At 50.3% G+C, this 26,908-nt stretch overlaps 2 protein-coding genes across 9 annotated transcripts in view; one reads left to right on the top strand and one right to left on the bottom strand.

Annotated features, from left to right (window-relative positions):
* The first annotated feature begins 346 nt into the window (after positions 1 to 346).
* On the top strand, positions 347 to 17,543 carry CERKL (CERK like autophagy regulator). Of its 2 annotated transcripts, XM_032967494.2 has the most exons (13): positions 351 to 1,915; positions 4,582 to 4,869; positions 9,476 to 9,607; positions 12,224 to 12,287; positions 13,397 to 13,539; positions 14,093 to 14,167; positions 14,336 to 14,513; positions 14,919 to 14,990; positions 15,093 to 15,127; positions 15,244 to 15,388; positions 15,939 to 16,035; positions 16,197 to 16,387; positions 16,545 to 17,543. In XM_032967494.2, exons 1-13 carry the CDS (start codon positions 1,459 to 1,461, stop codon positions 16,627 to 16,629), a joined length of 1,962 nt encoding a protein of 653 aa, XP_032823385.2. In that variant the 5' UTR covers positions 351 to 1,458; the 3' UTR covers positions 16,630 to 17,543. The 2 variants fall into 2 exon arrangements, with proteins under 2 accessions (XP_032823394.2, XP_032823385.2); XM_032967503.2 differs by lacking the exon at positions 13,397 to 13,539 and having other exon boundaries at positions 347 to 1,915; positions 14,093 to 14,199.
* GOLGA4 (golgin A4) overlaps positions 17,508 to 26,908 on the bottom strand; it is a 24,727-nt gene continuing 15,326 nt past the window's right edge. For 5 of the 7 annotated variants that reach the window (XM_032967433.2, XM_032967437.2, XM_032967444.2 and 2 more), the window contains 11 exons: positions 26,688 to 26,809; positions 26,017 to 26,147; positions 25,289 to 25,423; positions 23,859 to 23,918; positions 23,459 to 23,500; positions 22,006 to 22,074; positions 21,507 to 21,579; positions 21,232 to 21,326; positions 19,706 to 19,792; positions 18,641 to 18,676; positions 17,508 to 18,252 (listed from right to left, as the gene is read on the bottom strand). In XM_032967433.2, the coding sequence (XP_032823324.2) occupies positions 18,656 to 18,676; positions 19,706 to 19,792; positions 21,232 to 21,326; positions 21,507 to 21,579; positions 22,006 to 22,074; positions 23,459 to 23,500; positions 23,859 to 23,918; positions 25,289 to 25,423; positions 26,017 to 26,147; positions 26,688 to 26,809 (835 nt within the window). In that variant the 3' untranslated portion in view covers positions 17,508 to 18,252; positions 18,641 to 18,655. The remainder of the gene's footprint in view (positions 18,253 to 18,640; positions 18,677 to 19,705; positions 19,793 to 21,231; positions 21,327 to 21,506; positions 21,580 to 22,005; positions 22,075 to 23,458; positions 23,501 to 23,858; positions 23,919 to 25,288; positions 25,424 to 26,016; positions 26,148 to 26,687; positions 26,810 to 26,908) is intronic. The other 2 variants (XM_032967436.2, XM_032967454.2) reach the window with 2 other exon arrangements.

The following is a 26,908-nucleotide window of genomic DNA, read 5'->3' as shown; positions in this document are numbered from 1 at the left end:
AATATCTTAGTGAAATAAAAAATAGTTTCGTTTTAGTTTATGTATTTATTGTGTATGATTTTGCGTACCTTTCATATACTTTGTCAATATCTGACCTACTCCGACTGGATATCCGTGAAAAATAGCTTAATATATCATGGAATATCTCGAGGATAAATAAAGATTCTGATTCCGGTCAGGTTGGTGAGATCAGCGAACCTCACCGCGCGATGCACCTCAACGTGGCATTTATCGAATAGGCAGTTGGTTCATTATTTCATTGTCTGGTGGTGTCCATTGTCTCACGGTCTCCTGTTTAATTGCGCCATCGTGTTCATTGTTGAACGTTCGCGTGTTTAATCGCCTCGCCGTTTCTCGTTTAATGGTCCCGTGTTTGTCCCGCCGTGTCTGCAATTTGTCAACCTCGGACTTAGATACAATTTCATAGTCTCGCTGATGTCTGCTGTTTCATTAGTTGCGTGCTTAAATTTGTTTTTTTTAATTCTCTTGCGTTTGTCTCGTTGTGTCTATTGTTTAGTAATAAGTGGGCAGAATATCTGAACCGGTCCTGGGCTTCCTGGTGCGTTGTGTGAGCATCAACAACCAGGGGAGACAAAGGCGGCCGGGCGTGGTTGCTGGCCACCCACCTCTCCGTGAGCCTTCATATGTGCTCGCTAACAGCACTTGCTCCGACAGTCTGCTAAGGTTATAAAGGGGTAGGGGATCTTTGGCTTTATTGTTTAATAATATATCTATATATATTTCGTTGTGTCTACTGACTGCCACGTGCTGGCAAATGTCCGTGTAATTGTCTGGAGCGCTTTGTCCATTGAGAGAGGCGATTGGACTGGGAGAGACCCTGGCTGGGTCCGCCTCCCGTAAGCTGCTGAGGCCACGACTCCCTCAGTCTCTCCACCCCCACTGCCTCCCTCACCCCCTGTCTCATTCAGCCTCGCCACCTCCCTCATCCCCTGGGCCTCCTTCCTCACGCGCAGGGCTCAGAGTGGTGGGCGGACAGTGCAGAGTCTGTCTGCATTCTCTCCTCCCCTCGCTCTCATCTCTCTCCCTGCTTGGGGTATCACCTCGCCACCACGACGCCTCCTCCCTCGCGTCTCTCCAGTCCTTCCCTCTGCCCTCTCCCCCCCTTTAACAACGCTCACTCCGCTCTCCACTCTCGCGTCTCTCCAGCCCTTCCCTCTGCCCTCTCTCCCCCCCCCCTTTAACAACGCTCACTCCGCTCTCCACTCTCGCGTCTCTCCAGCCCTTCCCTCTGCCCTCTCTCTCCTCCCCCCCCCCCCCCCCCCCTTTAACAACGCTCACTCCACTCTCCACTCTCGCGTCTCCGGACGCTGCCAGCGCTCCATCGTGACCACAATCACCACCGGCACCATCACCACCACCACCAAGAACCACGTTCCATCATCACCAGACAACAGTAGCATCGGCAGCACCCTCATTCAACAGCAATAGCAAATATCTATGAGAATATCATCATCAACTTCATCGTCATCATCAGGAGGAGGACGAGAAGCCATGATGCGTTCCCCGTCGCCCGTGCCGGAGTCGCCCCGAGTCGCCTGGGCTGAGGTGCGCGGCGACCCCGCGGAGCCCCGGTCCCTGTCCCGGGGCGCTCGCTCGTCCGCCTCTCCCGTCTCCCTCGTCTCGCCGTCTCCTTCCCGTGGGCCCCGCGGCCACGGGAGCGAGCGCCTGGCGGAGGACGGCGACTCGGGACGCGCAGGCGGAGCTGAGTCGCGGGGCGCGGAGTCGCGGGGTGCCGCGATGGAGGAGGAGGAGGAGGCGGCGGCGGCGGCGCTGCTGCTGCGCGGGATTTTCACCATCGGTGGCAAGAGCTGCGACGTGGAGCTGCGGGGGAGAGCTCTCTCCTGGAGCCCCATCGTGCCCGAGGCGATGCCCGGCGCGGCCTCCGCAGCACCAGGTACGGAACCCGATACCTGGCACGGCGCTCCACCCCACCTGCTGCTGCTGCGAAGAAGAAGAACCCGCGTGGGTCTTCGGGGAGGGGTGGTGTGCACTTGGTGCGGACCTGGGAATCCGCTCGAGGTGTCGCTCCCTATGCATCCCCCGGGGGGGGGGGGGGGGGCTTCACGGAGCACCCTGCGACGGGGACTCTGGCCGCAGGTGTCCACACGGGGCCACGGGGTTCTCCGTAGCCCGCAGGGGCCTCCGTGCCTCGCTCCACGCGGCCCCAGGTCGACTCGAGCCGCGTGTGGGTGGCGTTCGTTGTGCACCGATCGCACTGCGGGGGAGCGGTGGTGCAGAAGTTAGCGCTACGCTGCGCTACGAACGCGGCCACTCGGATTTCGATTCCCGCTCACGGCCAACACCACAGTGACGATTATCTTAACCGCTCCAGGGGCTCCTCGAGGTCGACTCCGCCTCAAATGAGTACCTGGTTCGGTGTGTAAAAGCATCGCTACTGGAGAGACAAAGGCGGCCTGGCGTGGTGCTGGTCACCCACCCCCTCGTGCGCCGTTTCGGCTTTCATAGGCGCTCGCTAACAGCACTTGCCCGAAACAGTTTGTTAAGGCTACACGGGGGATCTTTGCCTTTGTTTTGCTCTGCGATGTAGGTGGAGGCGTCGTCCAATGCGTTATTTAGTAAGGGGCGGCAAACACGCACGGCGAGAGATGGCTACAGCTCGGGGAGTCTATCATCCAGCAGTGGATCGATCACGTGCAATTAATGATTCCTGACGTTTATCTCCCGCGTCAACTTGGGCGTCGCATCACGGTGAGCCGCCGAGGGCTTCACGAGCGACCGCCACCTGCGGCTGCCGAGTTGGTTGGGGGATTTGTTGAGCGGGGTGACGACCTTGGCGAGACCTCCCCGAGGCCCGGGGCTCAGCACGGGATTAGGGGCCACAACCCCACCCCTAACCCCACCGGGGAAGAAGCCTTGCCCATTCAACAACGACGCCGTGGTCATTTTAACCCCCTGTGTGGGTCGTTAATATTTGACCAGAGAAACGGTGAAAGGCGCGATCCGTGCTAGGGGGAGAGGGGCACAGAAATTCCGCGGACGACCGAAGATGAACTCCGAACTCGGCGCTGCTCCTGGGTGCTGGGGAGGGGGCGAGGTTTGGGGTCTGGGGGGCGGGGGGGGGGCTCACCGCCCCACTCAATCGGGGACTGCGAGCAAGCGGGTAGGGTTCGTAGATGGGTAAGGGCAGGCGAGGGAGAAGAGGTTACAGAAGTGAAAGGTGGTGGAGTGTGGTGGTGGGGAGGGGACCGTGTAACTCCTCTTAAAGCGTGTTTTTATAATCACTGCAAAGTTTCTAGATTCCCGACGTGCAGCACGTGCGTGGTTCAGTGACATTGCCACGCGCTCCGCTATCCCCAAATGCCGCTTTGCATCTGGGGCGACACGCGCACGCTCGCTCCGATTTGTACAAACTGAGTCCCTGGCTCTTCATGGGACCTGCCTTGCCAGCGAGCTCTCAATGTCCTGATAGTGGCATTGTCTTTGCGCTGTTCGCCTTTTGGCGTCCTCTGGTCTAACGCTGTTTGAGACTAGGCTCTAAAGAAAGCCGTCTCTGGCGTGGACCAATCAGTTTCATAGACGATGCATCATACACTACCAGAGCATGTTTTTTTGTTTGCATGTTCAACACAAGTATATGTGGCTAATGCAAACACGATTCTTTGCAAAAGGTTTCAGTTCGGTGTTTTAACACCTTTAACACCTGTTTCATTGCCGATTCTTATACCCTAGCTCTTGTTGCCATCTGTCCGGTGCAAACAGTTATATTGTCTGCTGCACTCACTCCAGTAAGGAACGTTATTTGCTTAGCCATAACTATAGCAACATCACGTTTGTTATTCATATTAAGTGTTATAAGAAGTGTGATGGATGTGCGTGAGGATTTATTGTTATTTGTGCTTGAGGACCATCACTAGCAATGCAACAGCAGCAGCATCGCCAACTTAATCGGATGAAATGTTGAGCTGCTATGGCCAGTTGCGTCGTTGCCCGTGATGATTTTTGTTCAAGACAGTCCTGGGCAAAGAACACAAATCTGCCCCACACACATCGCATCAACCATTGGCAACACTTATTGACATCGTGACGATGGGGTCACATTAACACATTTCTGCGATGGTTCTTTCTCTGGCCAGTATTGCCGCTTTGATTGGTCTCAAACATTTTCCTTGTCGTCTCCCGCTTAGCTGTTCTCCCCTTCTCCTATTTCTCCTTTGTGTGCATTGCCAAGTACGAAATATTTGGCGATCAGGGGGGGCACTTTACTCACGGCAAGCACTGTTATTGTTCGTCATGGCTGTTTAGGTTGGGCGTAATAATGTGGCCATATGTGTGTTGCCAGACCCTCCGCCACCTGACGCGTCTAAACAAATTAAATTGTCACGTAAACAAGTGTTGAAACGTGCCACAAGCAAGCTGAGGAATAATTCTCACAATCGGATTTAACATTCGCTTCATTCTCTGGCAATACATTAAGATAATCAGGTGTTTTCTTACACTATATATTTATCTTTTCCAATGTAACTGTCCCGCAAGATGCCAACAGGCAGGTGAGGCCCAGACTGGGCCCTTTCTCTTCTGCCCCCACTGTGGTGGTTTCAGCGGCAGCAGGCGCAGGCGAGGCCCCCGCCGAAGAGTGGCTGGACCTCAAGGATGTGTTCGCCGTGAAACTGAAGCGCCGGCGATCCGCCGGACAGACCAAGGGCGGCACCCTGCTGGGCATCACGCTGTTCGTGTGCCGGCGCCGGCAGCGAGGCCACAGCAGGCTGGGCGCGGCTGGGCCAGCCGGCCACGACGAGGGGAAACTGAAGGAGCAGCCCCTGCACCTGGGCAACTCCAGCGAGGACCACTGCCAGACCTGGTTCTACCGCATCCGCGCCGTCCTGAGCGGTGCGTGCGTTCATCCGCGTGCCCCCCCCCCCCCATCACGCGCGCGCCCATCCGCGTGGTCAGTCCCCTGTCCCCTCGTCCCTTGTCCGTCGTGCTATGAATCATAATCGATCACTTTTGTGTGTGGTCGATTACTAGGGTCTCTTTTTAAAAAATCTATGTATGTAGGTGTGTTGAACTTCCTTCACACCGTACATAGCCAACCGTGCTCATTGGAAGTGTGCGGGACAAGGACAAATTGGTGGCCTCTCCTACATCCTGCCGCCCGAAGGCAGGAAACCCCCTACACACCACGCCCAGCATAACTCGCCTCGTGTTATTGGTGACATCAAGAAGTCCCATCCATCACCTCCTGTCCAGCAGCAACAGCAGCACACGTGGATTTATATTTGTATTATATTCTTTCTCCCCAAGTATTTTGATGTTTTCCGATTTCGTTGAGTAATTAAATCCGATAATCGGTAGTCATTGGTTGCTCCGGGAGAGCCCAGCTCCACAGAGCATACTCGTGTGCCTTTACTCGGTTTCACACTTTGCCAGGCAGAAACTGGCTTTGATGTTTGCCTCTGTAGCTTAATAAGAGCCTTACATTGACATTGAGCTACCATCACGTAATGCCCACGACGACATTTGATGGGTTTGTGTTGAATCGATGAACATTGTGCATTTTACTTACATAAAACGTCAGGCAATTATTCAACCCGGAGGATTAACCGAACCTTCGTTTTTTAATCCCATCGTGGGATTCTTTGTAACAAATGGTGGTGTAGACCGCTGTCAATAAGTGGGCCAGGTGTTGGCATGAACGATTTCGCGAGCGAATGTGCGCGCACATCATTTTGCCGCTGCACGTGTTTCTCTTTAGCGTTGCACAGGGAACGTGGAAGAGAGAATTGTGCCTCGTATCTCACCACGCTTAAAATATTTACACAACTGAACGCTAAACTTATTACCAGCATAAATATCCTTACAACAAACATGGTCATTACGGTTTCTACACTCATAAAACTGACTGAAGTTTCCCCGCGTCCTGCGCAGGCTTGTCGGTCCGTGCGTTCCCCTGTTTTGGTTGTCTTGGCCACCTGAGTAGGGTTTGCCTGTTTGAACCATTAAATCCCATTACCATCATATTCGAAGCGACGACTTTAGTTGTCAGTTGCCAATAACTGTTATTGGTTTAAGTAGCTTGCCTGCTAAAACGTGATGCACAATGCTAACGATATCATTTAAATGAAATGTGAGCAGGCACAACGAAAGTTACGTGGATTGTATATGTGGCAATGCGTGGCTAAGAGCTGATAGAAAATATCATGTCCGCCTGGCCTCGCTTATGAAAACTGGAAAGAGCACTTGGCAAATACCGTAGCCGATTGAATGAACTCGTGGCATTGTTCTGCTTTCAGTTTGTAAATTGACTCTTTTGTTTGTAATCCGAAACCGATTACATTCAACACCTGAATAGATGCATTTGAGTTCTTCCTTTTCCAAGTGATTTATTTCGTGAAATTGTGACACGCAGCAATGGTGCAGCAATCCAATATTATTACTGCACACTTGGAATCGATTTGGCATCTAAATGCTACTTCATTCCTAGTCGCTGTAAACACACTGGAACGTATTCGTCATGGGAAACGGACGTGTATATATCCTTTGTTATTTTTTGGTTATTATTCAGATTACACGCTCCCAGGCAGAGGAGAAGTGAAAACTCTGGTTCCTGGACTTGCATCATGGCTGGGATTCAAAAGCACTGATGGCAGGGGGGGGTGGGGGGGTTCAAACTATGGGAGCAGGAGATGGATGGAGGGCAACCTCCCACTTCTTATTGTCGCACGGCTGATGTCGATGCAGAACGGCAACTACAATTTTGCATAATAAAATAATTGCCCAATGATGCTGGATGTAATTACCAGCGAAACGTCGTACTCAAAAATTGTAAATGCTGTGTGGATTCACTCTTCAACACACCGGTGGGCTAAAGTAGTGAACTATTTGTCTTTTGTCAACGTGACACTTTTTTTACTGTTTGGCCATGTTGGGTAGTGGAGGGTTACGACACATTTGTAAATAACGCGATCTAACCCAAAAAACCTTCATTATGAATAATATTGGTCGCGAAAGCCTCCTACGTGTTGAACTACAATTTTGCATTCAGGTGGTCAAGCCCAGATAACCGCGTGTGCATCGCTGTGATGTCTCCTTCGTATTTGTGGATCGGGCATTGCGTTCGTTACACGTTGCACGGTGTGTTCTGGATGACCGCAGTCACACACTGGAGAGTTTTTAATTTTCCATTCGTGCATCGGGTATCCGCATCTTCTGCCATGGTCTGTGCAGTGGATGAGGTTTAGGGTGGACCATGGGCTTCGTGGAAGATCAAGCCAAGGGAATAGTCAGCATTGGTTCTTTCACAGGTTGCTTGAGAGTTGTTGTTTTTTAACTCAATACGTCTCTCCAAGTTGTCATCGTGCTTGAGGTCGCATCGAGAGACGGTGTCTGGGGCCTTTCCAAGAGAAAGGCCTTGAGTGGTTGGGGTGGGGAGAGCCCGTGAGGGGGAGATTAGGGTGGGATGAGAGAGGGTAGGGACGGGCAGCTACATAGGATGATATGAAAGTCGAGCAAGGTAATTATTGCAGTTGATCCAAGGTTGCATTGAAAGCCAGTGGATGGCGATTTAATTATTGCATTGGGGTGATGTGGTAACATTGACGATTACTGGCGAGGAGCCTTGGCACAGTTGTATTTTGGATCATCTTGGCATCTTGTGAGGGGATTCGGGAAGGTCGTGGAGAAGCAGATCGCTGTGGTCGTGAGATGTTTCCAGTACGCGTACGGTCTCCATGCCGACCCAATTGGCAATCGGTCAACAAGCGAGATAATCGCTGTTGCCTGGTGGTGCACTTTGTAAACACCCAAGAGGTGTTATGTGTAGTGTATGACTAATGCCAAACCTAGCGTGCACACGGGGGCGTGTGTTTATCAAATAATACCCTTTGATTCTTTCGGTAAAGTCACGTAGGTAGGAAAAATAATAGATCACGAAGTTTCGATCGCAACACAAGCAATCGTCTTCACCTGAAGACGGTTGCTTGAATGGCGTTATAGGTTGGTTCACCTGAAGACGGTTGCTTGTGTTGCGACCGAAACGTCGTGATTTATTTTATTTTATACCTACGTGACTTTACCGAAAGAACCAAAGAGTATGGATTACTGCAGTCACGAAAGCTTCAAATCAGGATTTATCAGATAATGTTTATACGTGCGGTAAATCACTCTTTATTTCCGTACATCTCTGTAAGCGACTGGACATCCGTTAATAAAAGAGGTCGGTAGCTCATTGGATTCCTCCTGCAGTAAAAATATACAGGTAGTCCCCGACTTACGATGGAGATGCATTACAACGATCCCATCGTAAGTCAGGGACTACCTGTATATTCTGAGTCTGAAATGAACCTGTGGCTCCATCTGTCTTGGCGTTCCCACCTTTGTTGTTGGCACAGTTTTACTGTGGAGCCACTCGCGTGCGACTGCGGCTTCTGAACTCGGTTGTGCACACAATGTTCTGTTAAAGGCTATAAAAATGATTACAACAAAAAAACTCCCAAATGTACCCTGGGTCACCAGCCTAGAACGCCATTCACTTTGCGTCACGAAGAGTTTCTCATTTTTTGCTGTCGCGAGGCATTTTGATGGACGGCGACGGAAAGAGTCAACCCCAACTCGCTTCCAGGTGGGCTGGCGGGGGGGCATAGGTGGAGTTTGGCTTAATAGGAATCGCGGGTGCATGTAATGAATGTATTTTGAATCTTAATTTTAAACTGCTGAAAAAAAATAAGTTTTTTTATTTTTAGGGCCATGATATTTTTTTTGAGAAGGGAGCCGAGGCATCAGCAGGGGGGCACTCAGCTTAATCTACCCCCCCCGTGCCCCCCCCCGTAAACTCTGCCCATGGGGAGGGGGGTAGATGAAGCTGAGCCCCCCCCCCTCTCTGCTGAAGGCTCTGCTTCCCCCTGCGAAATTCTTACGGCCAAAAAAACTAAAACTTTCGTGCAATAATTTCTGGCAGTGGTGGCGGTTCAGCCAACACCCACAAGGCACTGTTTGCAGTCGTTGGTGGCAACTGGACGGACATGAAAAACTTCGTGCGATTGAGCCCACGGGTGTAGCGTTACATGGAAGAGACAGGTGGGGTGAGAGACGGAGAAAAACGTAGACGATGGGAAGCTGCGCGTGGTGAGATTGGCCTGGCTGTGTGTGGGGAGCGGCTGTGTAGCGGTTAGCGCTACGCTGTGCTACAACTCGGCGACCCAGGTTCGATTCCCGTTCCCCGGCCAACACCAGTGACGATTATCTGAACCGTTTCTGGGCCTCCCCTGGGTCGACTCGGCCTCGAATGAGTAGTTGGTGCAGTGTGTAAACATCACCACTGGGGAGACGAAGGTGGCCGGGCGTGGTACTGGCCACCCACCCCCTCGTGTGCCGTGCCGGCCTTCATCATAGCTGCGTCTCACTAACAGCACTTGCCCCAACTGTTTCTTAAGGCTATACGGGGGGGAGGGGATCTTTGTCTTTTTGTTGTTGTTGTTGTTGTCGTTGTTGTTATCAGGCTTCCCCGAGCGGCCCAGGAGGCTGCTGGTGTTCGTCAACCCCCAGAGCCACCGCAAGGAAGCGCCGGAGCTGTTTGCGTCGCGAGTGGAGCCGCTGTTCAAGCTGGCCGACATCGGAACGCACCTGATCGGTGCGGGTCTGCTCCCGGGAGACGCCTGCGTGCACGCACTCCACGTTGTTGCCGTTCGCTGCCTGGACGAGGCCTGCGTTGTTATACCGCGCACCGTGCGTTACAAGTGTACAAGGGAGGTTTTGTTTTATTTTTTTAAAGTTGAACTTCATTTGAAGAACTCTGCCAGGGATACACGCTGGACGTGTCAGGAACTGACCGCGTTGGACAGCCGAGTGAGTCACTTGCGGTGGATACATAGTTGAATGTCTCGTTAAAATGTTGAGATTCATTTACACGGTTTTAAATAGGTATGAGTTCATGTACAGCCCTTTTGTCAATCGACTGCTGGATGAAGGCCTTCTCATGCCACATCGGTCAACAGGGGGGGGGGAGTTATTTGCCCATAGCTCACCATGCCGGCGAGTGCAGCTGGTGACAAGGTGGTGGTGGAACGACCACCGGTTGCCATACAGTGTCACCCGTCACGAATGTGGCTGGGAATGGAACTTGTGTCGTTAGTTACACTGCGCCACTGTTCGTCCCTTAACCACACATCGCTATATATTCTTGGTTATTCCGGTAAAGTCACGTAGAAAGGAAACAATAAAATAATACAATTATAAAACAATAAAATTATCACGACGTTTCGACTGCAACACAAGCAATCATCATCAGGTGTGAAAACCACAGCAAGAAAATTTGAAAAAAGTGTCGGTTTTTTAAACGTGAGCACCACGGAAAAAAAAACCCGCCACTTTTTTCAAATTTTCTTGCTGTGGTTTTCACACCTGATGATGATTGCTTGTGTTGCAGTCGAAACGTCGTGAGAATTTTATTGTTTTATATTTTTATTATTTTATTGTTTCCCTTCTACGTGGCTTTACCGAAAGAACCAAGAATATGAATCCCTGCAGTCACGAAAGCTTTAAATCACACACCGCTAATTATATGGGTGGCAGGGTGGCACACTTCTTGCTGTGATTCACAGCAAGAAAGAAGTCACCTAGGTACAATTGCCGACTCGGGCACCTTTCTGCATGAGGTTTGTGTGTTCTCCCCCTGTTCTGCACGGGTCTTCCCCCTGGGTTTTCCAGTTTCCTCCCCGAAGCTAAAAGAGCTACACACCCACACGATATATAATTGGTATTGTCCAAACATCCCGATTAAAAAAAAAACAGCAAGATTACTGGGATGGGACCGCACACAGCGGCAACATTGGCCCACGCTGCGAAAGCTTGGCACGGCCCTTCTGAGAAAGTCCTAAGACTCGCTGAAGATTTCCTGGGGGAACAAGCATAATATTAAAACAAAAATAGCAATTAATATATTTTTTTTTAATTGTCATCGTGTATACTTTGTGTTCAATGAAGATGAGCAGAGCCTTTGCATGCACAGCACAACAAATGATGTTGGTGACACTGCTGCGTTGACCGTGGTGCACACACGCACGCTAAACAACTCGACACACTCGTCAACAACACTGAATAAGGGCCACAGCCCGAAACGTTCACCATTGAGTCCATGTATGGTGCTTGCAGGGTTACATGCCCGTAGCAAATTTGCATGAAGTGGTTTTTGTAATCTGCCACATGGATCCATTTTGCTGTGAAGGGCGCACAGTGCAATGCGGACACTGCAAGGTTGCTCGCTGAGCCCACGCGTGACCATGCCCCCCGGGCATGGTGACCATGCCCCCCATGCCCCCCGGGCATGGTGACCTGCACGTTGACCTCAACGTGCAGGTTATTGTTCAGTTAAATATGCACTGAGGCCTACTTTATTTAGAGCGATATTAGCACGTAAAATAAAGATTGGTTGATTTAAAAATCGGCTACCATTTGGTTCCCTTTGCCGATTAATATTTTATGCAGCTGTTAATCTTTAACGCCAAATCATACGAACACTACGCATTAACACGTGCAATGGAAGGTTAAAGGTTGGGCTGGGATAGCGTTAGGAGCTATGGTTAATGGATAGTAGGCATTTAGCGATGCACCAATTACTTAAATTAGACTCTCAGAATATGTGCACATCAAATTGTGCGCTTGAATGGTTTATTTACGATTTATGCAAATGTTATGCTGTTAGATTGATCTAAGGGAGTTAACAAGACAGAAGAAATCAGAGGACACGGGGGAAAACGAGGCGAATGTTTTCTTGAAACCTTACCTCAAACATGACAATCGCTGTGGGGAATTGAGTGGTGAATTATTATGACACAATTATACACGAAACAGTGAGCGGTCACGGGTTGTGTGTGCCGCGTTGGAGAGATGTCAACTACAATTCCTCAACCTGGCATGCAGGACGACGTGTGGGCTCGATCCCGACCCTGCCACCTGTATATTTGGAGTTTGCGTGTTCTCCCCATGGTTGTGTAGATTTTTTTTTATCTGGGTCCTCCGGTCTTTCCATTCCACGTTTAGAAACATTCAATTCGAGTTATTTAGCTGCTATAAATGTCCACGTGACAATCCATTTCATTGAGCTATCGTTTGTGGCCAGGTTGCTTCTGGCAAACAAAGCGATAGAGCTCAGTGGGCCTTACCTGGTAGAATAACAATCGTTTAGATTTTAGTTCATGCGTTTTGCTGCTGTGGCTGTTAAAAGTGTCTCTCCCCTCTTTCGGGACAGTGACGGAGAGGGAAGGGCATGCCTTGGCTGAACTTCAGACTTGCGACCTCACCGGCTTTGACGGGTGAGCAGTTTCACCGTGTGAGCTTTTTAACTTGTAAAGTGGATGAAATGCCAATGGCTTTTTGGTAATGAATACATTGTTGTGCACGCATAGCGGCTATATCCGTGAACATACGACAATGCAGTATTATTCTAAACCAATTTAATTCATTGATCAGTGTTCGTCCGTTGAATGAAATACTCAGCAGCATGATGTATTTATTTTTAATGTACGTAAAACATCGTGGTGTCACATCTTCTATCCAGTGCTTGGAAGAAAAAAAGAACACGGCAAGGTTATATTGTCGAAGTGGAACAGGCCCGGCTTAATGTTCACCTGGTGTGCTATTAAAGCGCACCAGTCCAAGTGTCGATGTAGCAGCATTGTGTGGGGTGAATGAGGCTGCAGCTTGCGGCTGTCCCCCAATGGCTGAAACGTGTGCACTCTCCTGCACTGTCTGCACTCTGTCTGCGCTCTTTCCTTGCCGCCGCCCCCACCTACGCGCCGTGGGGGGCAGGGCCCCCCTCCCCCCCCGCAGCGCCCGGCCACCTCCCCCGCTGCCGGCGCAGGCCGCCCCCTGCGGTGCTTCTCGAGCGAGGTCGCCCAGAGGTTCCTGGAGGCCTGGGGCACAATGCGACGTGGGTGGGAGGGGGGGGACTTGTTAATGAGCGAGATAAAGGAGGCCTGTTGTGTGGAGTCGTTTTTTGTGTGGGGGGGGCCCTGTGCGAATTCCCCCTTTTGCCCTCCACACCCCCCGGGCGGTCCTCAGCCCCCCACTTGCCCCCCCCCCCACCCCATTGCGGGAGTTTTAATAAGCGGCGCTTTGCCGACGCTCGCTAGACCACGTGGCTCGGCAAGAGGTCACACGGCGTGGTTCTTGTGCGCCGTCGGTGTATCGTGAAATTAACTCGACTTGTGGGGGGTGCTATCGGTCCTGACTCGTGAACTGCCGTATTTCCATCATCGTTTAGTTCACTGCACTCATCATCTCAAAGGGTACGTAGCCAACCCCGCTAATGGCGAATGCATCCGGCGTGGTGTGCATTTGTTTCCCATTGCAATGCCTGAGCAAGCGTGTGCGTGGTGCACATTGTTGATGTATTCGCAGCGTTGCATGCATCCGTCCACAGTGTGGTGTGTGTGGGCGGTGACGGCACGGTGGCGGAGGTGGTGAATGGGCTGCTCTTGCGCGCTCAGCGTGATGTCGGCACGGACCCCGACGGGGCTTTCACGCCAGCGCCCACTCACTTGCCCATCGGCATCATCCCCGCAGGTTTGCACCGCCCTGGCGAATGTGCGAACAGCTGCTTCCCGATGTCAGCGTGGAACACGTGTTCCGCGCGCGTTTTGGTTTTTGTGGTCGCGGCGTGCGATCGTGGCCATCGCTGCCAAGGGGCCGGCCATAAATGACGTCACGGGATTTGGGACGATTTTTGACCCCCCCCCCCTCTCGTCACACGGCGTCACAAAAAGTCAGGCACCCCCCCCCTCAAATATGACGTCACAAAGCTCTGCCCCCCCCCCCCACAACCATATTTCCATTTTGAAAATTAAACATACTTCAAATCGCTTTAAACTATTGTCATTGTAGTGCGTATTTAATGTGGCGCTGCACTCTAATGTTGTAGCACTGTTGTTATCTATATTTATTTAAAGTTGCGCATTTTGATGTGACATCACATTTGTCAAACCCCCCCCCCCCTCGTCACACATCGTCACAAATGTCTGACCCCCCCCCCCCCCAGGTGCGTGACGTCATTTATGGACGGCCCCCAAGCGATCCCTACGATCAAGAGCCATATTGCGTTTTCGTGTTTTTGCCGCAGGGTCGACGGACGTTGTGGCTTACTCCATGCACGGGACGAGCCACGCTGCCACGGCTTCGCTGCACATCATCCTAGGTCAGCCGTTGGCGTTTGGCTCCATTCGTGCGGTGCGTTGGACATTCCTGTCGGCCGCCGATGAAACTATCGTGCGAAGAGGTGCGATGGGGAAGAGGCTGTGGGCGTACTGGTCTGACGCGCGTACCTCCGCGTGCCTCTGCTATGATTGTAACGTCCCTCCTGCAGGCCACCTGCTACCGGTCGACGTGTGTTCCCTGGCCGTGCGGGGCCGATTACTCCGCTTTGGCTTCTCCGCCATGCTGGGCTTCGGTGGGAGAAGCCTGGCGATAGCCGAGCGGCACCGCTGGATGCCGCCCAACCAGAGGAGGGACTTTGCTGTCCTCAAGGCTCTGGCCAGTTTAAGGTGGGAAGGGGGCCCTGCCCCTTTGACCCACCGTTGACACCCCAGCGAGGAAAGGAACGGCGATCGCGCTAAAAGTTTTGAGCACGGGGCTCTTCGTCGCCTGAGCACCTCGAGTCACCGTCATGGGTTAATTTATCTGGATCTGCAGATCCTTAACCATTTTGTGGATGTCTTAACAGATGACCACGTGCCATTTTATTTAAGCCCTGCCGGTTGCAAACGTTGACATGCGTCCGTCATTAACTCGTGCAGGTGATCAATATCCAGTTACTCTGTTCGAGTGCTTTGTGTGCCAAATCTGTGCATCCCATTGCCCTCGCCGTGTTGTTATTAGTGGCCAGGGCAACCGCGTGTAATTCCAGAAGGTGCAGCTAATGAGGGGGGGGGGGGATTGTTCCCTTCCAGGCCAGTGGACTGCGAGATCGGCTTTCTGCCCGCGAGTGAAGGTGCGTCAGGACAGACAGCAGAAGGCGCACGGTAAGCCACCCTTTGTATTGCTGCCAAGCGCTCTCATTGTACATGCCACTCATAACACACGAGCCAGCCATTCTTTCACCGGCTTTTCTTTTTGTTGCGTAGGGCACTCAAGAGGTGGGATTTATCTGCAAAGATTCGTAAGTAGAGTTTGCGTGCACTGCCATTGTGAGTGGGGGGGGGGGGTGTTGCTGTGGGTGGCCCAGGTAGCTGCAGCTGCCCTTATCGGCCGCGCGCATCTGCAATGTCGGCGCAGCCGGCGGCGCGCAGGTTGGCGCAACGGGGGAAGACGCGGCAGGGCTGCTGTGGCTTCACACGAGCGGGGACTTCCTCAACGTCACCGTGGCGGCGGTGCCCTGCCGCTGTGCCGTCGCTCCCCGTGGACTGGCTCCCGACACGCTGTAACGAACGCACACACCAACTCGCGCGCACAACCGCGAATGGACGGTCCCTTCACTCCCAAAGTCATATCGATCACTTTCATTGTGGGGTGCCTGGTGATGCAGACTACTTCCTGTCGGTTGAATGCGCGTGGCCTACGTTGCTTGACGATAGTTTCATTTACATTTTTGTAGTTTCATTTAGTAAGAACAATTATGTAATTTGTAACAAGCGGAGCCAAGCTCGGTGGCACTCGAAAGTCGGGTGAAAGAAGTGTGGCCTTGAAGTGCCTCTGTAAAAGTCGCTGTAGATTAAACGCTGCTGCTACGAATGTGCAGCGGGATGGCGTTCCAGACGGTGGGGGTTGCCGCAGAGGAATGACGCCTGGCAGTGATGGTCCTGGTCAAAATAACAAGGCCAGATGTTGAACTCAAATCTGCAGTATTAGTTTTGTTTTCGGATTGTCCACTGCGGCTGTTGGTATGCGTCGAGTGTCACTAATGTTAGGAATGTAGTGCTGCTGCTGCTGTCCACCCAGGTGTGAGTTCCACGGATATGCTGTGGTTGCAGGCTGGACGACGGCAGCATGTCTTTGATCGCCGTGCGCAGCACGTCTCGTGCCCATTTCGTCAAGTACCTGAAACGTTTCGGCAGCTCCAAATCCCAGGTATCTTTGCACCGTGCTGCGGGGCAGCGCGGCTTGGGCATGCCGGCGATATGATCGGCCCACACACAAGCGCGGAGCTGCTCACGCAACTCGTGTGGTTTCCCTACCTGGACGTCCACTCCACGAGGTGGCCATGCGTACATTTTGTTCTCTCCGTGCAGCCGAACCCACCGTTTGTGGACAGCATGGCGGTGCAGGCGGTGCGCGTGACCCCTAGAGGTCACCTGTCTGGGGAGGACGGCTCCTCTCGGTGGGGAGATGGGGAGGGCGAGACCGCCGGGGCCACAGACGGGCGCTGCTTCTGGAACGTGGACGGTGTGCTGCTAGAAGAGACTGGCGAAGTGCACATCAGGTCTGCTGTGGTTGCCAGCACTCGTCACAGAGCCAGCAGCACATCCACTGCACGGCATACTCTCGGTTTCCGTCATGCCATTTTTATTGGTTCTTGCACATTCTGCGCGGATGAACACGTTCACCGACGACTTGCACCGCTGTGGTTTTTATTGCAGGGTTCACACTCGCCTCGTGACGCTGTATGGCTGTTCTCTTGGCCATGATGATGAAGACGCTGCCATGAAATGCAACTGCTTGTGATACTTGCACAAATGATTATGGAAGCGGACCTGTTGAGGGAAGCACAATGCAGAGACCAAGAGGAAGCCAGGGAGTGGTAGGGACAGGTTCCAGCTCCTGGTGGCTCCCATTGATGAGCGGGCAAGGCTAAAACCACACTTTTTAAGCAGTAAGGACTGCTTTGGAAAGGTTTTACGAAACAGGAAAAGCACTTTTCCCATAGGCACTTAAAAAATAGTAGGGCAAATTTGTGTATATATAAAACCGCTATTTTAGAATGAGCAGGTAAAATCATAGCAAACCAAACAAAGATTGGAGTATTTACCGTACATGGAGCCCGGTTTAAATGTCAGTGGCAAGTTCACACGTTTTGCCATGGAGGCCCCATGGGAGCGACTTGGTTACCTTTGCAGCCCCTTCTCAGGAGACCACAACAGCACATGGGGGGGGGGGGGGAGATGAGCCTCGGTGGGGGACAGCAGCCGCACGCCAATCTGGACGTCACAGCACTTAACTCCACTCACACTGTTCACCACGGCCTGCCACAGTAGCTGTTTCACACGTGCAGCGATTTAGCCTCGGGTCACTTATGACGTCCGTTTATAAAGCAAGTATCAGTGGCCTTTAATGACAATTGCTAATTGGGACATTTCACGTGGATCGTCATTATTCAAGCTTCATTTGCACAAAACCCTTTGCTGTTTAGATAAATATAAGTTACTCTACGGTCATGATCACCACATGAAATGTCCTGTTGGATTAACAGTGAGATTTACAAGGCAATAACATGAACATTGATCATAAAATAAATGCTATGATTTAAATATTGCATATAAATCAGGTTTGCTCACTCATTGCTGTGCAGTGTGAAGTGCATAAATGAACGATTCAACTTCGAGTAATTTCCAAATAAAAGTTTATACAAACTTTTGAAATCGGAATAAACATTTCCTTCAATCCATCACCATACATTACAAATACACTTATCGGGAAGCCATCCATTATATACACCCAAAAGCATCACAATGCCAACTCCTGCTTTCCAAGTACAGGTGCCATGCAGTTCCACCATAAATACCTTTCAAAATTTGGGATGGCAAGCAGTGTACAGTTACCAGAGCAGCAGCAGCCATCACCAAGGCACAGCATGTGTTGGACAGCTGCTCACTTAAAGCAACATCTGCATATTGCACAATCACGGGCCAATCACCCACTGCTGCTCCACAAAGCAACCCGCCGTATACAATTCTTTACATTATGCCAAAAAACAAATGCGCACCCTTATCCCCAAAAAAACCGAAAACCTCATCTGCATAGCTTTAGATCAGTAGTTCCACTCCAGTTCCCACAGCCCATCATGGCCCACCTCTCTCCACCATAGCTCATACGTGAAATGCACTTCTCTGTGGCAGGTGGGCCATGGTGCAATTCTGCTCCTGCAGACTTGTCTGTCATGGAAAGCTGGAGTGTGTCGAGCCAGTGGTTTAGTGTTCTTCATTCAAGTCCTGCTTATCGCGTTTACAGTATGCTGTGGCCACATGACACGTTTAGTGGTGGGGGGTGAGGTTGTGCAAGTGTTGTCGAGTAGGTGAAGGGAATGCAGGATGGTGGACTAGAGCCAATCCCTCCTCATAGGCGCCACTTCTGTCACACAAGAAGGCAGAGTCGCCAGGGTTAGTTAATGACATCGGCCACAAACTCACTGGCACCCGCATGCTTGCTTGGCCCTGCTGCTTGGCTGAGATTCCCCAGCAGAAGGCAAAACATTTGCAGGATATCGGATTCTTGCGCTTGGCGCAACACTTGTCAAGAAGAGCAGCGGCCTCACTGTTTTAACGATCCATATACAAGTCACTTAACCCAAATGAGCAACCGCTGTGAGGTTGGTTTTTATTTGTTTTACCAACGGGAGCTAGGCAAGCATGGGGTGCCTCCATTGTTGTCATTTTATTTTTAGGTGGCTCTTGTTAATCAAACATGACAGCTTCTAAATGCTAATGTGTTAATACAAGCAAGGCAGAAAGACACTCACCAAGACAAACGGCCCTCACCGTTGGTAAACGGCAAACTGGGGGCACACAGGACAGCAAGTTAAGCGCCACCGAGGAGGGGCAGCCAGGGAGCCACTCCCCCAAGGCACGCCCCTCGCAAGCAGACTACAGCACAAATGTGTTCATTTTTTAAAAAATCGGGCAATACTTATTCATATTTGTGTGAACATGCACAACGTTTACTCTATTGCCCTCTTTCAAAAATGAACTTCCGTTCCGCTCATTCTAATATCTGCCAACGTGGCTTCACTCCCATGCAGGAGGTTGCACCTTGGTCATTCCCATGTATGCAAAATGGGCAAAATGGCAATAATTGGGAAGCTCAAGAAAGCCATCGCCTGCATGTACGGTAGGAGCTATCGAGGGGGGCTGGGTGGTGCTCATGGTCAGTGGAAGCCACGTTCAACAGTGTTAAAGGAGACTAGGCCTGAGTGAAGGCCTTGATGAGCAGACACGCACAATGCCTTCTTGCAGCCCTTGCCAGCAAAGACCCCATTTTATATTCACAAAATATGGAGTACTGTATGCATTAGTGCATGCTAAATTATTTGAAATCGAAACTTAATTTTCACAAAACATTGTGCCAATTAGTGATGCAAATATTAAATACTTTAAAACACAACTGAACTCAAGCTGCATATCAGAAGCCTTTTAAAAATTATGTTTCCTGAGAACCTGGATTTAAATATACTGGGAAAGAACAAGGTATTTAAGTGGGTTACAATGTAGGAAACCAACAGGATCACGTGTAGTAGGGCTCAGGAAATGTCTTTTGGAGAGTTGTGGCACGGAAGCCATCAATTCGGCAAGCAAGGGGTTTGTAAGGTGGGCGGAGGAAGGACTTCTATCAGATGCACCAAAGTTTCCAGCACTCGCACGCTTACCCACGAGTATAACGATGACAGCACGCAAGGGCATGAACACACGCATCCACGCTGGTGTGCGGACACGCCGCAACGGCACGCTCAGGCATATGCACAGCAGTGGAAGGGGGGTACATGCACGGCCCGTCACGACCTGCCGATTACGCTGCCCTTGTGTCTCACCGTGGCACGCGCCTCCTCGCGCTCCATCACCTTCTGACTGTGCTCTGGTGGGAACTTGAGCACCGTGGTGATGACTTTGGCCAGAGTCTACAACACACACACACCCACACGCATGAACGGAGGCAGGCGATGACGTGGGCATTGCCACGTGTCCAGGCAGCATGGGGAGCAGCTTCCGTCTCAGACTCGGATGGCATCACAACTTGCATTGCAATTGCGGATTGGGTGGCTGGTTGCATATTTCAATGATCATCATTTGCAAAGTGTTGTTTACAGTTTTTAATCATGACAACAGAGTAATTGCAAATTGTACAAAAAAACACCAGTCTTTAAAATCAACACGAATGTCCATCTCAATGTGCCGGCGAGTGCCATCTTCTCTCACTCCCAGACGGGAACGAATGGTGTGAGGCAGGAGCTTTTGTTACAATAGGCGTTCACCCTCCCCAGAGTAATACAGCACCACGGCTAAAGGGGAGGGGGCAAAACGGTGCAAGCGAGTGAGATCTGTTGTGTTTGCGAGCGGGTGCACGTCAAGGTAAGCACAGGCGTGGTTTGTGGGAGTGAATATGGATCAAGCAGGAATTGCGGGTGCAGGAATATTGAGAATCTAAAGTGATGCTTTCTGTACAGCATGCCCCTCGCTAGTCTTACTCTGTGCCCAAGTGCAGTCCAACAGAGAAAGCACGGTTCTTAACGGCAGCCGCTGCATTCTACCCGGCCATCCCCACTGTAACTGTGCAAGGGGCAGCGACGTGTCGCAATGCTAATGGAATCCGCAGCCACAAAAAGATTTGTGTTTGGCGCGAGAATCTTCAGTGGTTTCACTCAAGGACAAAGCTGCCGGGGGTAACCGTCCTGCAGAATAATGGTGAATGCGGAATTTGGCTCTGACCAACGGGACTGCGAGAGACTAAGCAGATGGCAGACGAGCAAAACCAACCTGAGTGCGCGCAAGAGCAGAGCCCCCCAAAAAAGGGAAATTCTTCGCTATTAGAGGCCAAATGATAGGGAAAACCAGGGCTGGCTGAGAAGCGACTTCCACCGGCAGAGTGGTGTGTGCGCACTGGCGATACGCGTTTGTGTGAATGTGCACACCAGCGCACAACACACTACAGCGTGCACACCATCGTGTGCACAAATGTCTAGTCGAACGCCAACGTGTGGTGACGATGAATGTAACCCATAGGTTGTCCTCCCACCCCAACTGCTCAGCATTAGGGGGGTATTCATACAGAGCTTTTCGACTCCAGCAAAAAAAAAAAATGCACTCACATACTACCAAGATAACCCATTGTGTATCCTTTGTACCGTTTCGATATTCCACAATCCGATGTGTTATAATAAGTATCATAGTCAGTATTAGTGCAGTGAAAAGTATAATACATATTTCCAGAACATTTTGGAGCTGCTGGGTGACGAGTGTTGTAAAAACAGATGTTGCCTGGCCAGGGTGAATGGCTGTGTGGATTTAGTGAACAGGCACTGCCACCTGCAGGTGAAAGTGGCATCCTCAACCCACATACCTTGGTCTCCCGCCCCATCATGTACTCGAATAGTACTTTCCGCAGGTACTCAAACTCTGTCGGCTCTCCCGACAAATCATGACTCCCATGTGCGCCTGCGCACACACACAAAGGGACACTTTCAGTACAGCATGCAACCTTGGTCAGAATAATGATTCACTCCAACTGGGCAAGGGGTAATGGCAACCGAGTGTTGTGGGCAGTGTGTGTATCTCGGCCCACGAAGGCCATCAAGGAACGTGTTAGTGTGACGGGTCAATGGGGTGCAAGCCCACCTGTGTACGATGCCCCAAACGGAAGAGCCTTTCGCTTCTCGTAAACATTCACCTGGTCCTGTAAGGAATTAATCTGCAGCATGGACACCACAAGCGCATTAGAAACGCACCTCCAGAAGTTTCGCTCGTACGTCCATCTGTATTGCAGGCCTGCGAGTGCGGCCACGAATCCCAAACCATCAACCGCATCATAAACACCCTGCCCCCGATGCCGTCTTCACTCGTTCAAAGGGGGAATGGACGAGAGCCACTCTCCTTCTGAACAATCGAGTGGATAACAAATCTAAAATTACATCTTTAAGCTGCCGTTATTAATCCATACCAAAGAAGATTAATGTAAGTAATGGATGAAAGGCAAGAGTGTCACCCAAGTGAATTGTGAGTAGAGTTGTTGTCAGCGTGCCGTTATTGGCACCCGTGGCTGCAGGGTTTTTTATACGAATTTTTCCCGTACGCTGGGATTGTTTGCTTGGTGTTGCTGGGCTGTTGCTGTTGTTACCTTTTCTTTGAACTCCTGCTCCTGCAACCGGGCCTCTGCAAGCAGTGTCGTCTTCTCTGCAAGTTGACTCTGATGTTGGACGGCAGTAAGGCATACTCGAGGTTTACATTTAATCGCGATAATTCACTTGTCCAACGCCGCACATGCGGTTTATTTACACGCGTCTGTGACAGCATTTCTTTCGACACTGTTTTGTGATTGCTATACAAGCACTCTTTATTGTTTTTCCTGTTTGCAGGAAGTTTTGGCATATTTTGTGTAAATATCATTCGTTGTTGTTATTGATAGTTTGCACATTCCCACCCTGCAATGTCCGTAACTGCCGTGCCTGCCCAAGGTCTTGGGCTGCGGTCGTCCTTGTAAAAGTGCTACGGAGCTTAATGGGCCTCACCAGCTGTAATAAAGTCCGAGTCTGACTTGCCTGTACCGATGATTCATAGCAAAATGACATTGTGTAAATAAATCTAGATTTGAAGTTTCCGTGACTGCAGGGATCCATACTCTTTGGTTCTTTCGATAAAGTCACGTGGGTAAAAAATAATGGGCCTCACCAGCTGTAATAAAGTCCGAGTCTGACTTGCCTGTACCGATGATTCATAGCAAAATGACATTGTGTAAATAAATCTAGATTTGAAGTTTCCGTGACTGCAGGGATCCATACTCTTTGGTTCTTTCGATAAAGTCACGTGGGTAAAAAATAAAGCAAATCACGACGTTTCGGGCGCAACACAAGTGTCCGTCATCAGGTGAGACAACCACAGCAAGAAGCAATTGCTGAAGTGGGCAAAAGCGCTGCTAGTATCAAGAGGATATACAGTAAAAGCTTGGATTGCGAGCATAATTCGTTCCGGAAACGTGTTTGTAATCCAAAGCACTCGTATATCAAAGCACTCGTATATCAGTTGTGATCACGTGACGCTCAGCAGACAAAGCGTCTATACGTACTACTCGTATTGCAAGACCTCGCTCGTTTATCAAATTAATATTTATTCAAATGTTTTGCTCGTCTTGCAAAACACTCGCAGACCAAGTTACTCGCAATCCAAGGTTTTACTGTGTAGGTAAGAGGGGGGGCGGAGCCAGGGAGGAGAGATAGAGAGGTTGGGGGTGTGGGGCAGGGCGAATGGAGTGCTGCAAGCTCCAAAACGAGCACGGCAAAATGCCCACTTCAGCGATTGCTTCTTGCTGTGGTCGTCCCACGTGATGATGTACGCTTGTGTTGCGCCCGCAACGTCGTGATTTAATTTATTTTATACCTACGTGACACTTTACCGAAAGAACCAAAGAGTATTGTGTAAATGCTTACCTGGAAAAATTGTTTGGTTTAAAAAAAGTTTTAGTTTAGTTCATTGCCATGCTGTGTTACGTCACGTGGGATTTTGCCAGTGGTGTTCCATATACTGTGGTGTCTGTAGAGAGATTGCTCGCTTCAGGTGTGTAAATGCAGTGGTACCTGCATATTTTCCACTCCTGTCTGGCTCTGCCTGTGAACGTCCTGTCAAAAAACACAGTAAGCAGCACGTCAGTGGCATGATGGTGAACAGTACGTCAGTGGTGAGTGATGTGATCGACACGATGGTGATGTGGTGAGCGATTTCCAGTGACGCGATGAGCTGCACGACGTTTTGGAAAATCTGGCCATGCGGTATTTACACGTGAATCTCTGGTTTGTTGATCAGGAAGCCATGCGTATGGGTCACATGACAAATTAGAATTTAGAAAACTCTAAAACGAAAATAAAAGTACCTGCTACATCCCATGCACTGGCAGCAACTAAAAATAAATAAGCATTCAAAGCCGATGAACGTGGTTTTACAATGACGACACTGCCAAGCACCGGTGGAGCAGGCTACCTGCTGTAGATTACTCATGGACAGAAGCTTTTTCTTTAGATACTGCTTCATTTTCATCTCCTGGCATCGCATGTAAAGTAAGCATGCGCAACAACAGGCGGCCAATGCTGAGGTCACACGTCTGGTGGTTAGGGGCGTCACAGGTTATTTAGTCCCCTAGACGCCAACAACAACGCAGCCGCTTGAGCAAATGCTCACGTCACTGGACGGTAACCTGCGCTGCTGCTGCTGCTGCTGCTGCTTTAAACGCACACCTTTAGGTTGGGTATTGGCAACTTCCTTGCCATGACTGAGATCAAGTCAAAGTGATTTCCTGCTAGAATGAGCAGTGGGGCAGTGCTCATCCTCTGATTACAGCCCTGAGCCAGCGACAAAAAATCCACATTGCTATTGTGGTGGGCAAGTGCACACCGATAACCACTGCTATTGCCTTTACTACAAAGTGGTGCTTATTTTAATGATCCTGAACGGATGATAAGCTGAGTCAACCTCCCCAACCGGGATTTTGAACTCTCGCAACCTTTCGATCGTTAGCCACTCGCTCTACCGCTGAGCCACCTGGACGAATATGATTGGCGAGAAGGGAAAAAACGAGCACTGCCATTTGAGTCCAACTGCCAGGAGTCACTTGGAACGTTGCAAGGAAAGTAGAGCGTGTACTGCTGAGTACACGATTGTGCATTTAATGCTCCTATACAAACTACAACAATGATAATAAATCCGCATAAGTTTGGCCTAGATATTTAATAAAGCTGAAGCTCACTTAACATCCCAACCTGTATTAAGGCTGTCCATAAACAAGGACATAGACTAATAATGGGCAGTGTCACTGGATGTTCACTATCGAAGTTGATAACCTAATGGACACTGTAAGTTACACAGGACAAGACAGATACACGTACAATTTTACTCAATATGGGTCAGCGATTAACATAAAATATGTACATAGGGCATTGTGGGTAATATTAGAGGGCATGTGTAATTGATTTCATAGGTCACGTCAACGTGGACTGACCACCAAGTTTCAACTTTATTTAGTTTAACCAGGCGGTGGGAACTGAGGAGACCAGGAGGAGTCTCATTTTCCAGAGTGTCCTGGGTCACCAAATTCACAAAAGCAAGAACATGAAAGTACAACAATGAAACAAATATAAATTGGAGAAAAATCATCCAACGAATGTAGAGGAAGCAAAAACAAGAATCGCGTTACAGAGGAATTAAGCAATACTGCACAAATATAAATTTTAGTAAATTCTCTCGAAAAATTGCCTTCGACAAATGACACATAACACAAGTTAAAGAAGCATTAAAATGGAATTCACGGTGATAATTGCTCTCGTATGTATATAGACAAGGATAGACATCAAATAGAAACAGACGAGGCGTCGTGTGTTGCGTCGAGGGAGCGAGCCCGGTGCCGTGGGACACACCTGCTGGGCGGAGTTGAGGCCAAGCTGGTTGACGTGCTCCTGCAGGGCAGCTTCTCTCTGTTGGTGCTGCTCCTGCTCGGCGAGCAGCGCCGCCTGCAGCTCCCGCACCTGCTGCTGGTGCTCCTCGTCCCGGCTCTGCACCCCCCCCCGCCCCGCGCACAGCGTACACATGTCCACACACGCTCCAGCGTGATCGCTCCCTCCCATCGCGTACAATAAATGGACATCTTTGCAAACATTTTTGCTGGACATCTGTGAGAATAGAGCTTTATAGCTCATTGGATTCCTCCAGAATAAATATTCCGAAATGGATAAATAACGCCTTGTTTGTTTAGACCATCGGCTCAAGAGGAAAAATTGTGGCCATATAAAAGTATTTTAGGCAGCAGCAGGACAATGAGACAAGTGTACACCGGCTTCATCCTTGTTTGGAATCATCAGTAGAGTGTATCCATCACTACCTCCTGCTTGCCTTGAGCTTCAGCGGCTATGTGGACATGTTCTCTCCTGATCGCTATTCAATTATACCACTTCCTGTAAATGATGCCCCATTAAGAAATGTAAACGCAGTGAATTTCTCATCATTCACAGCAAGTGACAATATCGCTTTATCCACACGCTGTGTTACTACGTTGTCCACTCAGCATCATAGGGGGTGAATACCATCACTGCACAGATTGTTGCAGCCACATGGGCCCCCACAAACGATTTGTACTTTTCGTTTTTACCTGCACGATTTCTTCATACTTTTGGGCAGTGCGGGTGATGTGGGCATCTTTCTCCGTCAGCTGCTTCAGCAGTTCCTGAACCTTGCTCTTGTGCGAACGCAGCAACTCGGTCTCCACCTCCTCACCTTTGTCTGGGCACACGGGCAATCACAGCTCTCACAGCAAGAAGGGCTACTGCCCCCCCCCCCCCAACAGAACCCGACGGCCAACGCGTGGTTTAAAACCTAGGGGCACGAGTTGACGTAACGGTGAATTGTAGCGTCAATGGTGACGCTGCTCGTTAGTACGCAGCCAATAGCTCTTGACGCAGAGAGTCAAGCACTGACTGCATTGAGCCTCCACAGATTGATGATATGAAGCCAAATTAGGGATGTTGCTATTGGGATTTAGTAATGTTAGGATGCCACGTAAAGTCTGGGCAGGCAGCTGCGTCTCATGTTGTGTTTAGTTTGCTGTCCTTCCCCCGCACCTCCGATTAGCATGGTTGGCTACGTACGGTGCGAAAGACGTTCAAAATACACACGTACGTACATCTTCGCTCACCATGTAAGAATATCTTTCGGTACACATACGCTAATCCAACGCGTGAACACACTGCTGTCGGAAGCAAGGAATCGTTTTTATAGTGTCACAGGAGCCACATGGTGCAGCAGGCATGGGGCCAGACTCACTCATGGCCTCTTTCACGGCCGCCTCCAGCTCCTGCTCCTTCTCCGACATCTTTGTGTTGAATTCGCGGATCAGCTGCTTTATGGCCGAGCCGTGCTGCACCTGCAAGTCTTCCAAATCGTTCCTGCAACGGTGCAGTCGGCAAACACAGTAAACGAAGGCTGTCACTAGTTGATTCTGCACTCACCCGTTTTAAAATAAAATACAAGCAGCCTAATCAAGC

Source organism: Petromyzon marinus, chromosome 2, assembly GCF_048934315.1.
Source record: "Petromyzon marinus isolate PM22_M1 ecotype Great Lakes invasive population chromosome 2, UKy_Petmar_22M1.pri1.0, whole genome shotgun sequence".
Taxonomy (NCBI): Eukaryota; Metazoa; Chordata; class Hyperoartia; order Petromyzontiformes; family Petromyzontidae; genus Petromyzon; species Petromyzon marinus.
This window is presented reverse-complemented; position numbering and strand designations above follow the sequence as displayed.

Bases quoted from the DNA above. Each gene is read 5' to 3' on its own strand.
- CERKL (XM_032967494.2), top strand. From the start codon at position 1,459: ATGAGAATATCATCATCAACTTCATCGTCATCATCAGGAGGAGGACGA. The intron at 13,540-14,092 runs GTTTGCACCGCC...TTTTTGCCGCAG, and splicing joins CATCGGCATCATCCCCGCAG to GGTCGACGGACGTTGTGGCT. The intron at 16,388-16,544 runs GTCTGCTGTGGT...TTTTTATTGCAG, and splicing joins ACTGGCGAAGTGCACATCAG to GGTTCACACTCGCCTCGTGA.